This window comes from Oncorhynchus masou, chromosome 32 (assembly GCF_036934945.1).
Source record: "Oncorhynchus masou masou isolate Uvic2021 chromosome 32, UVic_Omas_1.1, whole genome shotgun sequence".
NCBI classification, from domain to species: Eukaryota; Metazoa; Chordata; class Actinopteri; order Salmoniformes; family Salmonidae; genus Oncorhynchus; species Oncorhynchus masou.
Window position 1 is genome coordinate 72,801,560 of NC_088243.1, and position 16,558 is coordinate 72,818,117.

At 42.4% G+C, this 16,558-nt stretch overlaps 1 protein-coding gene across 1 annotated transcript in view; it reads left to right on the top strand.

Moving 5' to 3' along the window:
- LOC135526554 (ecto-NOX disulfide-thiol exchanger 2-like) overlaps window positions 1–16,256 on the top strand; it is an 83,248-nt gene extending 66,992 nt beyond the window's left edge. Inside the window, exons 10-11 of the mRNA XM_064955043.1 lie at window positions 2,475–2,560; window positions 14,566–16,256. Coding sequence (XP_064811115.1) covers window positions 2,475–2,560; window positions 14,566–14,697 — 218 coding nt within the window. The 3' untranslated portion in view covers window positions 14,698–16,256. The remainder of the gene's footprint in view (window positions 1–2,474; window positions 2,561–14,565) is intronic.
- Window positions 16,257–16,558: the final 302 nt, after the last annotated feature.

The following is a 16,558-nucleotide window of genomic DNA, read 5'->3' on the forward strand; positions in this document are numbered from 1 at the left end:
TGGCAAAACTCCAAAACGTACAAAATAACAAAGTGGGTACAAAACCCGTCGCACACCAACATTAAATAGCACATCACATACAATCAAAACAATCTGCAACAAGAACATGAGCAGAAACAGAGGGTTAAATAGACAACATGTAATTGGTGGGATTGGAACCATGTGTGAAGAAAGACATGACAAAACCAATGGAAAATTAAAAATGGATCAGTGATGGCTAGAAGGTCGGTGACGTCGACCGCCAAACACTGCCCGAACAAGGAGAGGGACCGACTTCGGCGGAAGTCGTGACACCAAGGGCACAATGGCCAATTTGGCAGCAAAAGGATCCCATTTTAGGGGGCATTATGGCCACACAAGGGGGATGCCACTGAGAAATTCAAGGCCTGGTGAGAATATTATCAAGTGCTTGTCAAATTGTGAATGAGAAACTGATGAAGTGTGTGCAGCCTGTGCAAGAAACAAATCAGAGCTCATGCCTTTCATACGACGTTTATCAAATCCTCTTTAGTCGCATCATTTAGCCTTAAAATGTATAAATATCTAAACATATAGCTCAGTGTTCGTATCACAACTAAAGTTGTATATATAACCTGTTTCTTTGTTCACCACTCAACACATATCCGCATGTGTGCACTTCCTTGGAAATCACTTGGGGAAAAAATCCTTTCTATTTTATTCAGCTATGTTCAACCTTCATGCTATAAAATAATACAAAATAATGCCACGGAATTCTAGGCAAATCTTTTCTGCTAAATGAGCTATTGTAGCCCACAGCCATATGGCATAGCCATATCATGGCCTAACATAAGGACAATTCAGAGCATGCTATTCTGTTCTTCTGAAATAGATTACATTTTCTTCATGTTTCTTTAGACTTGTGTATAATAAATGACGGATTTATTGTGACTGTGTAGGCTATATTTATTCTACTTTTTAAAATGTAGATGTTCCAAAGGTCTGCATCAGTGGCTTCTAGGCAAGCATCACTAAATACAGTGCATTCGGAAAGTATTCAAATCCCTTGACCTCCACATTTTATCACTACAGCCTTGTTACTTTACAGTTGTTTTCTCATCAATCTACACACAATACCTCATAATGCCAAAGCAAAAGCAGGTTTTTAGAAATGTTTGCTAATATATATTTTAAAAAATAAACAAAATGTTACATATATATACACTACCATTCAATGCTGATGTTGAGACTGGTGTTTTGCAGGTACTATTTAATGAAGCGGCCAGTTGAGGATTTGTGAAGCGTCACTGTAGGGATGGTGCCAGGTTTCCTCCAGATGCTTGGCATTCAGGCCAAAGAGTTCAATCCTGGTTTCATTGGACCAGACAATCTGGTTTCCCATGGTCTGAGAGTCCTTTAGCTGCCTTTTGGCAAAACTCTAAACAGGCTGCCATGTGCCTTTTACTGAGGAGTGTCTTCCAACTGGCCACTCTACCATAAAGGCCTAGTGGAGTGCTGCAGAGATGGTTGCAGAGATGGTTGTCGTCCTGGAAGGTTCTCCCATCTCCACAGAGGAATGCTGGAGCTCTGTCAGAGTGACCATTGGGTTCTTGGTCACCTCCCTGACCAAGGCCCTTCTCCCCCGATTGCTCAGTTTGGCCCAGCAGCCAGCTTTAAGAAGAGTCTTGGTGGTTCCAAACTTCCATTTAACTATGATGGAGGCCACTGTGTTTTGGGGAACCTTCAATGCTGCAGAAAGTTTTTGCCTTGACACGATCCTGTCTCTGAACTCTACGGACAATTCCTTCGACCTCATGGCGTGGTTTTTGCTCTGACATGCACTGTCAACTGTGGAATATTATATAGCAGATGTGTGCCTTTTCAAATAATGTCCAATCAGTTGAATTTACCACAGGTGGACTCCAATCAAGTTGTAGAAACATCTCAAGGATGATCAATGGAAACAGGATGCACCTGAGCTCAATTTTCGAGTCTCATAGCAAAGGCTCTGAATATTTTTGGTATTTCTGTTTTGTTTTGTATATTTGCAAATTTTTCTAAAAACCTGTATTCACTTTGTCATTATGGGGTATTTTGTGTAGATTGATGAGGAAAATGTTTAATTAAATCATTTTAGTATAAGGTTGTAACGTAACAAAATGTAGAGAAAGTGAAGGGGTCTGAATACATTCCGAATGCACTGTATGTCACGGATAAGCGTATCCGAGCATACGTGCCCTATCCGAGCATAGAAGATGATGCGCTAGGTTAGCTGTAGGTCAGTTGTATGTTAGCTATAGGTTAATAGAATACAGTTTGATACTCTTATGTCTATTGGATGGCATATTCTCGCTGGCCTTCATTTTGGACAGATGGGTAAATCAACACTCAGACTGAATTGAGGTGTTTGTACATATGATTGTGGGGTTGTAGTTTTCGAGAATTAAACTACATGTTAATATGGTATTCCAGTTTGATTGACAGCTGTATTGATGTCTCTGTTTGCTCTTCCTCAGGGATCATCTCTACGTTCCTCCATGTCCACCCGTTTGGAGCCAGCATTGAATACATCTTCTCTTACCTACAGCAGCTGGACACCAAGGTACTGCTGGCACACACACACTGACACACACATACACATTCTCACACTCACACACACACACACACACACACACACACACACATACATACATACATACATACACACACATGAAGCTGCCAGTGATCAACCGTTTTCAGCTACAATAAGGATTTACAACATTAACAATGTCTACACTGTATTTCTCATCAATTTGATGTTATGTTAATTGACAAAAAAATGGCTTTTCTTTAAAAAACAAGGACATTTCTAAGTGACGCCAAAATTTTGAACGGTAGTGTATATCTAGCTGTTAGAATTCCAGAGTATGGTACCTTTGTATCTGAAAGAGAATTGACTATGTGAGGTGCGGCAATGGGGAGGGGGAAGGATTTTGCAGTGTCTTATGTTAAATAGATGGATTTCAGAATTAACCTGGAAGAATCCATTGAAGGGTTTAGATAAACTGTCTAAGTATGAGTATTTGTAGATGAAAGTGCATAATTGGCGTACATGAATGTCGTAAATAGACAAGAAATTGAGTTTCTTTAAACAAAGGCGTAGATGGAGCCAGGTAATGACAAGTGGTGGCTAAGTCTTGCTGTATGATGAGTCATTTGTGTTGGTAGGAGTCCTATGTACTGTCTCAGACAATATTATAGTTAATGAGATATGGATAAATTAAGCTATAGTAAAGAGTTAGGAAGCAAGCCTGATGAACCAAACCACTAATATTTATGACAAATTGAATAGGATCTTTCCAGATTACTTTTCATCAACCAGAACTCGGGGGAATCTAGTGGATGTGACTTGTTCCATTTCATTACCACCAAATTAGATTCTGGCTCTTTTGTTTTTACAATATTTCTTATTCTTACTAGTGAATACAATAAAGTTAGATTTGTTTTCACATTTAAAGATAATGTGTTTATCTGACACCTTTCCAAAGATGTGGCCATACCTGAGTTGGCTTCATTAATTAGTGAACCAACATTCTTGTGCAATAAAATCAAATTGGTGTCATCAGCAAAGAGAAGGGGAAGTACGGTAGAAGACACAGCAGCAGGGACATTGATATAAATTAGCAATAACAAAGGTCCAATTATAGAACCCTGTGGCACACTGCAGGATGACTTGACCCTGGTAAATGCACAGCCGTTTGCATAAACACATTGTTCTCTATCATAAACATAATTATATAATAAATAATATATATAATCATGGAAACCTTAATAATACAATTTAGAGAGTAATATTACATGATCAACCGTGTCAAACGCTTTGGATAAATCTAAAAATATTCCAAGAGTGTATTCATTATTGTTAAGGGCTGTAAAGCTTTTATCCACACGTTGCAGATGAGACATATCTGTGGAGTAGGTTTTACAAAAACCTTATTGGTGCTCATATAGAATACAGTGTTGATTTAAATGTTTCAACATTCTCTTATCCACCATTTTTCTAGGATTTTTGTCATAAATGTCTGGAGTGGTGGGTGCAGAGTCAAATGCAGAGAGCAGAGGATACTGGGGAAACCGAGTTTATTAAGATTCCCAAAACCAACGCCCAAAACAACGGGCAAAAATCAACAGAAAATAGTCCAACCCAACACAGGGCACAAACGGACAGGAACACAACACGCACAACCTGACTAGCAGAAAAACAATCCCGCACAAAAAACAGGCAGCCTAACAGGCTTAAATAGACATGAATCAAGAAACGAAATAAGAGACAGGTGCAACCAATAAGACCAAACAAACAGAAAAGGAAAAGGGGATCGGCGGCGGCTAGTAGAACGGTGACGACGAGCGCCGAGCGCTGCCCGAACAGGGAGAGGAGCCACCTTCAGTGGGAGTCGTGACAATTTTAGAAAAACATGGTGGTGCAGATATTGGACAATAATTTGTTAATGATCCCAGATTTATAGAGGGGTATAACTTTGGTAATTTTCAAATCTTCAGGAACAATACCAGTTTGCATAGATTTGGTGAAGATATACGTTAGAGGCTCAGTGATCGAGGAAGACACTGATTTCACCAAAGAGGCACCAATCTCATCATGACCTGCTGCAGATATCTTTAAATGACCAATTACCTCCATCACCTCCATTACATCAGGAGGATCAAACTGAAGCATCTTAAAGTGCTATAAAAGACACCTGTCCACAACCTCAAACAGTCACACTCCAAAATCCACTATGGCCAAGACCAAAGAGCTGTCAAAGGACACCAGAAACAACATTGTAGACCTGCACCAGGCTGGGAAGACTGAATCTGCAATAGGTAAGCAGCTTGGTTTGAAGAAATCAACTGTGGGAGCAATTAGGAAATGGAAGACATACAAGACCACTTATAATCTCCCTCGATCTGTGGCTCCACGCAAGATCTCACCCCGTGGGGTCAAAATGATCACAAGAACGGTGAGCAAAAATCCCAGAACCACACGGGGGGACCTAGTGAATGACCTGCAGAGAGCTTGGACCAAAGTAACAAAGCCTACCATCAGTAACACACTACGCCGCCAGGGATTCAAATCCTGCAGTGCCAGACGTGTCCCCCTGCTTAAGCCAGTACATGTCCAGGCCCGTCTGAAGTTTGCTCGAGAGCATTTGGATGATCCAGAAGAAGATTGGGAGAATGTCATATGGTCAGATGAAACCAAAATATAACTTTTTGGTAAAAACTCAACTTGTCGTGTTTGGAGGACAAAGAATGCTGAGTTGCATCCACCTACTGTGAAGCATGGGGGTGGAAACATCATGCTTTGGGGCTGTTTTTCTGCAAAGGGACCAGGACGACTGATCCGTGTAAAGGAAAGAATGAATGTGGCCATGTATCGTGAGATTTTGAGTGAAAACCTCCTTCCATCAGCAAGGGCATTGAAGATGAAACGTGGCTGGGTCTTTCAGCATGACAATGATCCCAAACACACCGCCCGGGTAATGAAGGAGTGGCTTTGTAAGAAGCATTTCAAGGTCCTGGAGTGGCCTAGCCAGTCTCCAGATCTCAACCCCATAGAAAATCTTTGGAGGGAGTTGAAAGTCTGTGTTGCCCAGCAACAGCCCCAAAACATCACTGCTCTAGAGGAGATCTGCTTGGAGGAATGGGCCAAAATACCAGCAACAGTGTGTGAAAACCTTGTGAAGACTTACAGAAAACGTTTGACCTCTGTCATTGCCAACAAAGGGTATATAACAAAGTATTGAGATAAACTTTTGTTATTGACCAAATACTTATTTCCACCATAATTTGAAAATCAATTCATTAAAAATCCTACAATGTGATTTTCTGGATTTTTTTCCCTAATTGTGTCTGTCATAGTTGAAGTGTACCTATGATGAAAATTACAGGCCTCTCTCCTCTTTTTAAGTGGGAGAACATGCACAATTGGTGGCTGACTAAATACTTTTTTGGCCCACTGTAAGACCACTGAAGACTTCAGAGGGTTATGACATTTAGATCAATGTGTGTTTTTGGTCATGAGGGTAGAGTTGGGTCCTCATTCATAGGCTAGGGCAGTGTAAACACAAAGAGAACTGAGTTATTTTGCTTGTTTTACCCCAGAGTCCACTTTAAAGAGGCCTGAGATTGGTTAGTTTTATGAGGGCTAGGTATAAAAACACCCTGACAATACATTATCACACACATCACACACAACCAGCTGAGTAATAGAGGCATCCTGGCACATTGCTCCGCACGCACGCACGCACACACACACACACACACACACACACACACACACACACACACACACACACACACACACACACACACACACACACACACACACACACACAGCGAGCTGTCCTGTCTCCCCGCTCCAACACACACACCATGTCACGGATTAAGCATCCCCACTGGGTTGACATATGGGCCTGATGTATGCCAGAGCCCCACTGCGCAGTTTGAGCCTCCTGGCTCAGTCAGCCTTGAATCCCCTAGAGCGGGCAGAGTCCCATGGTGCAGCCAAAGTCTTCTTGTGCAGTCTCATCTAATTTCAGGCCCTTGATGCAGGCTCCGCTTCAGGTTTGAGTTGGGGTTGATGCTAAGCCATTAACTTTCCTCTCCTCTCACTCCCTCCAGATACAGTGTATGCTATTTCCTATTATCTCCCATAGCTCCAGTACTGTAGACACAAGGAAAGGATATCTCTCTGTATATCCCAGTGCTTCAGTACTATATACATGAATATAGGATGTACAGTTGGAAGTTTACAAATACATTTAACTCAGTTTTCACAATTCCTGACATTTAATCCTCATCTTAGGTCAGTTAGGATAACCACTTTATTTTAAGAATGTGAAATGTCAGAATAATAGCAGTGAATGATTTATTTCAGCTTTTATTTATTTCATCACATTCCCAGTGGGTCAGAAGTGTACATACACTCAATTAGTATTTGGTAGCATTGCCTTTAAATTGTTTAACTCGGGTCAAACATTTCGGGTAGTATTCCACAAACTTTCCACAGTAAGTTGGGTGAATAAGTTGGCCCATTCTTCTTGACAGACCTGGTGTAACTGAGTTGGGTTTGTAGGCCTCCTTGCTCATACAGGCTTTTTCAGTTCTGCCCACAAATGTTCTACAGGATTGAGGTCGGGGCATTGTGATGGCCACTCCAATACCGACGTTGTTGTCCTTAAGCCATTTTGCCACAACTGGAAGTATGCTTGGGGTCATTGTCCATTTGGAAGTCCCAAGCTTTAACTTCCTGACTGATGTCTTGATATGTTGCTTCAATATATCCACATATTTTTTCCTCATGATGCTATCTATTTTGTGAAGTGCACCAGTCCCTCCTGCAGCAAAGCACCCACACAACATGATGCTGCCACCCCCGTGCTTCACTGTTGGGATGGTGTTCTTCGGCTTGCTAGCCTCCCCCCTTTTCCTCCAAACATAATGATGTTTATTATGGCCAAACAGTTCTATTTTTGTTTCATCAGACCAGAGGACATTTCTCCAAAGTACAATCTTTGTCCCCATGTGCAGTTGCAAACCGTAGTCTGGCTTTGTTATGGCGGTTTTGGAGCAGTGGCTTCTTCCTTGCTGATATAGGATATAGGACTCGTTTTTAATGTAGATATAGATACTTTTTGTGCCTGTTTCCTCCAGAATCTTCACAAGGTCCTTTGCTGTTGTTCTTTGCTGTTGTTCTGGGATTGATTTGCACTTTTCACACCAAAGTACATTCCTCTCTCCTTCCTGAGTGATATGACGGCTGCGTGGTCCCATGGTGTTTATACTTGCGTACTATTGTTTGTACAGATGAACGTGCTACCTTCAGGCATTTGGAAATTGCTCCCATGGATGAACCAGACTTGTGGAGGTCTACTTTCTTTTCTGAGGTCTTGACTGATTTCTCTTGATTTTCCCATGATGTCAAGCAAAGAGGCACTGAGTTTGAAGGTAGGCCTTGAAATACATCCACAGATACACCTCCAGTGGACTCAAATGAGGTGAATTAGCCTACCAGAAGCTTCTAAAGCCATGACATAATTTTCTGGAATTTTCCAAGCTGTTTAAAGGCACAGTCAACTTAGTGTATGTAAACCTTTGACCCACTGGAATTGTTATACTGTGAATTATAAGTGAAATAATCTGTCTGTAAACAAGTATTGTAAAAATTACTTGTGTCATGCACGAAGTAGATATCCTAACCGACTTGCCAAAACTATTGTTTTTTTAACAAGAAATTTGTGGAGTGGTTAAACTAGTTTTAATGACTCCAACCTAAGTGTGTGTAAACTTCCAACTTCAACTGTACCTCTATCTCCCATAGCTACAGTACAATATACATGAATATATTATTTATATCTGTATCTCCCAATGCTACAGTACTATAGACATGAATATAGGATATCCATCTCCCAGTGCTACAGTACTATAGACATGAATATAGGATATCTCTGCATCCCCCAGTGCTACAGTACTATAGACATTAATATAGGATATCTCTGCATCCCCCAGTGCTACAGTACTATAGACATGAATATAGGATATCTCTGTATCTCTGTGCTACAGTACTATAGACATTAATATAGGATATCTCTATTATCCCAGTGCTCTTGTGGAAGTGTCTCAGTGTGATTTCCCTGGACACTGAGTCCTGTTACATCTGGATCCTTCCTGTCTCTCCCTGACGAAGCAGAGCGGTTTTATTTATTCTGACACTTTGCTAAAACACCCGTCTCCACGTCGGGCTCCTCAGGGGCCTTTCTGGGATCTCAGCACTCCTCTGCTCTCGACTGTCAGATTGATTCTGTTATTTTCTCTCCTCCACATATGACCACCACACTCACTGACACCTCCGCAAGGAGGCCTTCAGATATGCTATATGGCCACTCTTACTGCTACCTCCATGAGGAGGCCCTCAGACATGACTACTCTTACTGCTACCTCCATGAGGAGGCCCTCAGACATGACTACTCTTACTGCTACCTCCATGATGAGGACCTCAGACATGACTCCTCTTACTGTTACCTCAATGTGGAGCCCCTCAGACATGACTACTCTTACTGTCACCTCTATGATGAAGCCCTCAGGCATGACTCCTCTTACTGCCACCTCCATGAGGAGGCACTCTTATACACTACTTTACCAAAAGTATGTGGATACGAGCTCATCGAACATCTCATTCCAAAATCATGGGCATTAATATGGAGTTGGTCCTCATTTTGCTGTTATAACATCCTCCGCTGTTCTACGAAGGCTTTCCACTAGATGTTGGAACATTGCTGCGGCAACTTGATTTGATTCAACCACGAGAGCATTTGTGAGGTCAGACACTGACGTTCGTTGATTAGGCCTAGCTCGCAGTCATCGTTCCAATTCATCCCAAAGGTGTTCGATGGGGTTGAGGTCAGGGCTCTGTGCAGGCCAGTCAAGTTCTCCACACCAATCTCGACAAACCATTTCTGTATGGAACTTGCTTTGTGCACAGGGGCATTGGCATGCTGAAACAGGAACGGACCCTCCCCAAACAGGAGAGCGCTACCTTCCCCAAGACCTTCCCCAAACTGCCACACATTTGGAAAAACAGAATTATCTTGAATGCCATTGTATGCTGTAGCGTTAAGATTTCACTGGACTAAGGGGCCTAGCCCGAACTATGAAAAACAGCCCCAGATCATTAAATCTCCTCCAACAACTTTACAGTTGGCCCTATGCATTTGGCAGGTAGCGTTCTCCTGGCTTCCCCCAAATCTAGATTAGTCCGTCGGACTGTCAGATGGTGAAGTGTGATTCATCACTCCAGAGAATGCGTTTCCACGGCTCCAGAGTCCAATGGCGGCGAGAGTCACACCACTCCAGTCGTCACTTCACATTGCACATTGTGATCTCAGGCTTGTATGCGGCTGCTCGGCCATGGAAACCCATTTCATGAATCTCTCGATGAACAGTTCTTGTGCTGACATTGCTTTCAGAGGCAGTTTAGAACTCGGTACTGTGTGTTGCAACCGAGGATAGACAATGTTTACAACCTCTCTGCACTTAACACACTGACTCATTCCTTTTTTCGCAGTTTTTTGTTTTCCATTAAGGTCTGAGGGTGTGTTTGTTCCCACGCTGCTTCTCTGTAACACCACACAACAAGTCCACAGAGCTTTGTCAACAGTCATTGCTGGATTCTCCACGAACTACATTACTCTCTACTTATCTACTGTGTTCATGATTCACTACTACATTGTTAAAGATGATACACCATTGGCATCTTCATGATATAGTGTTTAATACATACTGACAGGGTTTTACCCATCTGGTACTTGAACATGTTTTTTCTCCGTATACAATGATACAGTGCTTCCTGCTGTCATTGTTTTGTGTAATCTCACCTTTTTAAAGTGACACTATATCCTAGTTTGATGCTATTGCATATGTACAGTTGAAGTCGGAAGTTTACATACACCTTAGCCAAAATTCATTTAAACTCAGTTTTTCACAATTCCTGACATAGTAAAAATTCCCTGTCTTAGGTCAGTTAGGATCACCACTTTATTTTAAGAATGTGAAATGTCAGAATAATAGTAGAGAGAATTATTTATTTCAGCTTTTGTTTCTTTCATCACATTCCCAGTGGGTAAGAAGTTTACATACACTCAATTAGTATTTGGTAGCATTGCCTTTAAATTGTTTAACTTGGGTCAAACATTAATGGGTGGCCTTCCACAAGCTTCCCACAAGAAGTTGGGTGGATTTTGGCCCATTCCTCCTGACAGAGCTGGTGTAACTGTGTCAGGTTTGTGGGCCTCCTTGCTCGCACACACTTTTTCAGTTCTGCCCACACATTTTCTATGGGATTGATGTCAGGAATTTGTGATGGCCACTCCAATACCTTGACTTTGTTGTCCTTATGCCATTTTGCCACAACTTTGGAAGTATGCTTGGGGTCATTGTCCATTTGGAAGACCCATTTGCGAGCAAGCTTTAACCTCCTGACTGATGTCTTGAGATGTTGCTTCAATATATCCGCATCATTTTCCTACCTCATGATGCCATCTATTTTGTGAAGTGCACCAGTCCCTCCTGCAGTATGATGCTGCCACCCCCGTGCTTTACGGTTGGAATGGTGTTCTTCGGCTTGCAAGCCTCCCCCTTTTCCCTCCAAACATAATGATGGTCATTATGGCCAAACAGTTATATTTTTGTTTCATCAGATCAGAGGTACAATCTTTGTACCGATGTGCAGTTGCAAACCGTAGTCTGGCTTTTTTTATGGCGGTTTTGGAGCAGTGGCTTCTTCCTTGCAGAGCAGCCTTTCATGTTATGACGATATAGGACTCATTTTACTGTGGATAAAGAAATTTTTGTACCTGTTTCCTCCAGCATCTTCACAAGGTCCTCTGCTGTTGTTCTGGGATTAATTTGCACTTTTCGCACCAAAGTACGTTCATCTTTAGGAGACAGAACGCATCTCCTTCCTGAGCGGTATGATGGCTGCGTGGTCCCATGGTGTTTTACTTGCATACTATTGTTTGTACAGATGAACGTGGTACCTTCAGACATTTGGAAATTGCTCCCATGGATGAACCAGACTTGTGGAGGTCTACATGTTTTTTCTGAGGTCTTGACTGATTTCTCTTGATTTTCCCATGATGTCAAGCAAAGAGGCACTGAGTTTGAAGGTAGGCCTTGAAATACATCCACAGATACACCTCCAGTGGACTCAAATGAGGTGAATTAGCCTACCAGAAGCTTCTAAAGCCATGACATAATTTTCTGGAATTTTCCAAGCTGTTTAAAGGCACAGTCAACTTAGTGTAATGTAACTTCTGACCCACTGGAAATGTGATACCATGAATTATAAGTGAAATAATCTGTCTGTAAACAATTTTGGGAAAAATTACTTGTGTCATGCACAAAGTAGACTTGCCAAAACTATTGTTTTTTGAACAAGAAATTTGTGGAGTGGTTGAAAACGAGTTTTAATGATTCCAACCTCAGTGTATGTAAACTTCTGACTTCAACTGTAGGTGTGGGTTTTTCATATCAAATCAAATGTTATTGGTCACATACACATGATTACCAGATGTTATTGCGAGTGTAGCGATATGCTTTTGAAATGTTTCTAGATCCAACAGTGCAGCAGTATCTAACAGGTAATGTCTAATTCCACAACAAAACCTAATATTTAACAAATTCCACAACAAAATCTTATACACACAATCTAGTAAAGGAATGGGATAAGAATATATAAGTATAAAATATTTGGATGAGCAGTGACAGAGCAGCTAAGATGCAATAGATAGTGAAGGATATAGTATACATAATATATACATGAGATGAGTAATGCGAGATATGTAAACATTCTTAAAGTGGCATTATTAAAGTGACTAGTGTTCCATTTATTAAAGTGGCCAGCTGTAGGTAGGCAGCTGCCTCTCTGTGCTAGTGCTGGTTGTTTAACAATCTAATTACCTTGAGATAGAAGCTAATATTCAATCTCTCTGTCCCAGCGTTGATGCACCTGTACTGACCTCGCCTTCTGGACAGAAGCAGGGTGAACATGCAGTGGCTCGGGTGGTTATTGTCCCTGATTATCTTTTTTGCCTTCCTGTGACATCGGGTGTTGTAGGTGTCCTGGAGGGCAGGTAATTTGCCCCATTTGCCCCATGCCCCATGCATTGTGCAGACTGCACCACCCTCTGGAGAGCCTTGCAGTTGTGGGTGGTGCAGTTCCCATACCAGTCTTTGATACAGCCCGACAGGATGCTTCTTCACCACACTGTCTGTGTGCGTGGACCATTTCAGTTTGTCTGTGAAATGTACACTGAGGAACTTAAAACTTTCCACCTTCTCCACTGCTGTCCCGTCATTGTGGATAGGGGGTGCTCCCTTTGCTGTTTCCTGAAGTCCACGATCATCTCTTTTGTTTTGCTGACATTGAGTGAGAAGTTATTTTCCTGACACCACATTCCGAGGGCCCTCACCTCCTCCCTGTAGGCTGTCTCGTTGTGGTTGGTAATCAAGCCTAACACTGTTGTGTAGTCTGCTAACTTCATGATTGAGTTGGAGGTGTGCATGGCATCGCAGTCGTGGGTGAACAGGGAGTACAGAAGGGGGCTGAGAACGCACCCTTGTGGGACCCCAGTGTTGAGGATCAGCAGAGTTGAGATGTTGTTTCCTACCTTCACCGCCTTGGGGCGGCCCGTCAGGAAGTCCAGGAACCAGTTGCACAGGGCGGGGTCAAGACCCAGGGTCTCAAGCTTAATGATGTGTTTGGAGGGTACTATGGTATTGAATGCTGAGCTGTAGTCAATGAACAGCATTCTTACATAGGTATTCCTCTTGTCCAGATGGGATAGGGCAATGTGCAGTGTGTTGGCGATTGCATCGTCTGTGGACCTATTGGGGCGGTAAGCAAATTGAAGTGGGTCTAGAGTGTCAGGTAGGGTGGAGGTGATATGGTCCTTGACTAGTCTCTCAAAGCACTTCATGATGACAGAAGTGAGTGCAACTGGGCGATAGTCATTTAGTTCAGTTACCTTAGCTTTCTTGGGAACAGGAACAATGGTGCCCATCTTGAAGCATGTAGGGACAGCAGACTGGGATAGGGATTGATTTAATATGTCCGTAAACACACCAGCCAGATGGTCTGTGCATGCTCTGAGGACAAGACTAGAGATGCAGTCTGGGCTGGCAGCCTTGCGAGGGTTAACACGTTTAAATGTTTTACTCACGTCGGCCACGGAGAAGGAGAGACTACAGTCTTTGGTAGCAGGCCGCTTCAGTGGCACTGTATTGTCCTCAAAGCGTGCAAAGAAGTTGTTTAATTTCTCTGGCATCCAAGACCTCGATGTCCGCGACGGGCTGGTTTTCTTTTTGTAATCTGAGATTGTCTGTGGACCCTGCAACATACGTCTCGTGTTTGAGCCTTTGAATTGCGACTCTACTTTGTCTCTATACTGACACTTTGCTTGATTGATTGCCTTACTGAGGGAATAACTGCACTGTTTATATTCGGCCATATTTCCAGTCGCCTTGCCATGATTAAATGTGATGGTATGTGTTTTCAGTTTTGCGCGAATTATGCCATCAATCCATGGTTTCTGGTTAGGGAAGGTGTTAATAGTCACAGTGTGTACTACATCCTTCCTTATAAACTCGCTCACCGAGTCAGCATATACTGTACGTCAATGTTATTATCTGAGGCAACCCAGAACATATCCCAGTCCATGTGATCGAAGCAATCTTGAAGCATGGAATCCGATTGGTCAGACCAGCAATAGATAGCACAGGCGTTTCCTTTTTTAGTTACTGCCTATATGAGGAGAGCAACAAGATGAGATCATGGTCAGATTTGCCAAAAGGGGGGCGGGGGAGGGCCTTGTACGCAATCATCTTGTGATGAGTATTCATTTGGTGTTGGCGTTTGTCACTCAGATCAGTTCATCTGAGATGTGGGGCTCTTTGAGTTTGTAGGAGTGTGTATCAAATCTGTGTGTTACGTTTGTATTGTGATTGTATCTGTGGATGTGTGTCAGTGTATGTATCAAATGTGTATTTATAGTGTGTGTGTGTGTGTTTCAGATAAACACCGGACAGGTGGGGGCTCTACTGGGTCGGCTGCCCTGTACCTTCAGACAGGAGCTGACAGGGGTGGGTGCCAGCCTGGAGAAACGCTGGAAGTTCTGTGGTTTCGAGGGAATCAAGACCACATAGAGCATTACAGAGGCACAGCTGATATCACAGGAGAAACAGAAGAAACAGCATTAGGCTGCATTATGAGGACACTGAGGAAACAACCTCTGTGTACGTGACAGAGAGGGTGACTCGTCTCCAGGGTGACACCTCCAACACCACACTGCTCTGCTCTGTGCCCGACTCTGCAAATCCTCATGAGATACTCCTCTGGGATTCCCAGTGTTGTATCAGTCCAAAGGTGCCAGGGGATTGGCTGTTAGTCCATCACATTGGTGGACTGAACCGTTCTCAGAGCCTCTAACTGGTTAAATCTGCTGTCAATCAACCAAGACTACTACCCAGGGCCACGTTCAGTTGCCAAACGTTGTTGAAAGTTGCAAATAGAAATGCCATGAATAGCCAACATGATTCCTCAGTCAACGAGTTCGGAAAGGCATGTTTGTTCTATGTTGTACATTTCTATCGGAAAGTTCCTAATTGTTGTGGTCTGCTGAACGTGCCCCAGGGAGGATATCAGGGTCTGCTGAACACTTTCCACCTCCTTCTGCCTTTCTCTTTTCTCTCTTTTGTTCCTTGTTTGGGCAATTCTATAAATAGATGGTATATATTACCATACTTTTTGTATGGCATCGTCATACCAGATGATTTCAGGAGCTATCAGGTGGTTGTTGTTTGTTTTCCATATGAACCAACTGAATATTCTAAACCAATGTGTATTCAGTTTTAATTTAGTATTCAGCGCTCTTTGTTTGAACTCAAAGAATAATCAAAGACCAACAATTAGCATTTCTTATGCCCAAGTCTAGGTAGTCCCTCCCTGCTACAATCTGCATTTTTCTGTTTGGTAACTAATGAACACAACCCTGGTAAACGTAATGGACTTCCAGCAGTTGGCTGGGGTAATAGCGTTTTTATGAGTATACTTTCATGTGGTAGGGGTGTTAGGTAGTCTAGGTTAGAGCGTTGGGCCTGTAACCAAAAGGTCTCTAGTCGAATCCCGAGCTGACAAGGTGAAAAATCTGTTGATGTATTTCTTGAGCAAGGCACTTAACCCTAATTGCACCAGGTTTGCTGTTGATAATGGCAGACCCGAGCTATGATCCCAATCTCCGAGGGTGGATGCAAAAACCACATTTCCAATTCACATGTGTATTAATACACACTTGTACATGTGTGAAATAGAACAAATATAAACACTCACCAAATTATTATTACGCAGTGCCTTCCCGTTGTGGCTAGTTCATTTGAGGATTGTTGGGATTGTTTGTTTGTATGTTTTTATTTTCTTATTTTACTTGATATCAACCATACTTGATGTCTTACTGTGTAAAACAAAAGTGTTATCATCATATACAGCATAGTAGTACAGTGCCCCTGGAGAAAGTTAGGGTGAAGTGCATTGCTCAATGGCACATTGACAGATGTTTTCACCTTGTCAACTCGGGTATTCAAACCACAGAACTTGCTGTTACTGGCTCAACGCTCCTGCCGTTACTTGACCAGCCAATCATTTGATGTACATTTTTGTGTCGTTATTTGAAGATGTTTGGTGAAGTGCGTTTTGATAAAATGTTAGTTTGATGACACGATGATGTGATTTGTTTTGTCAGAGGGTAAACATGATTTACATGCATCTCAAACAGCTTAGAGAATAACATTAGGGGGTTATGCGGTGTGTAAAAGTGAACAACCATATCCTGAAATGCAACAGCGATAGATTAAGGCTACTACATGATACTTAAATTTGAGCTATACCCATCATGAGGTTGCTACAACGTATGAATGAAAGTTTACAACGTAGGTAGATAGACAGTGACATTCAATATCGCCTTGCACACTCTTCCCTGCGTCTAGCTGATATAGGGTGTAATCATTAGTC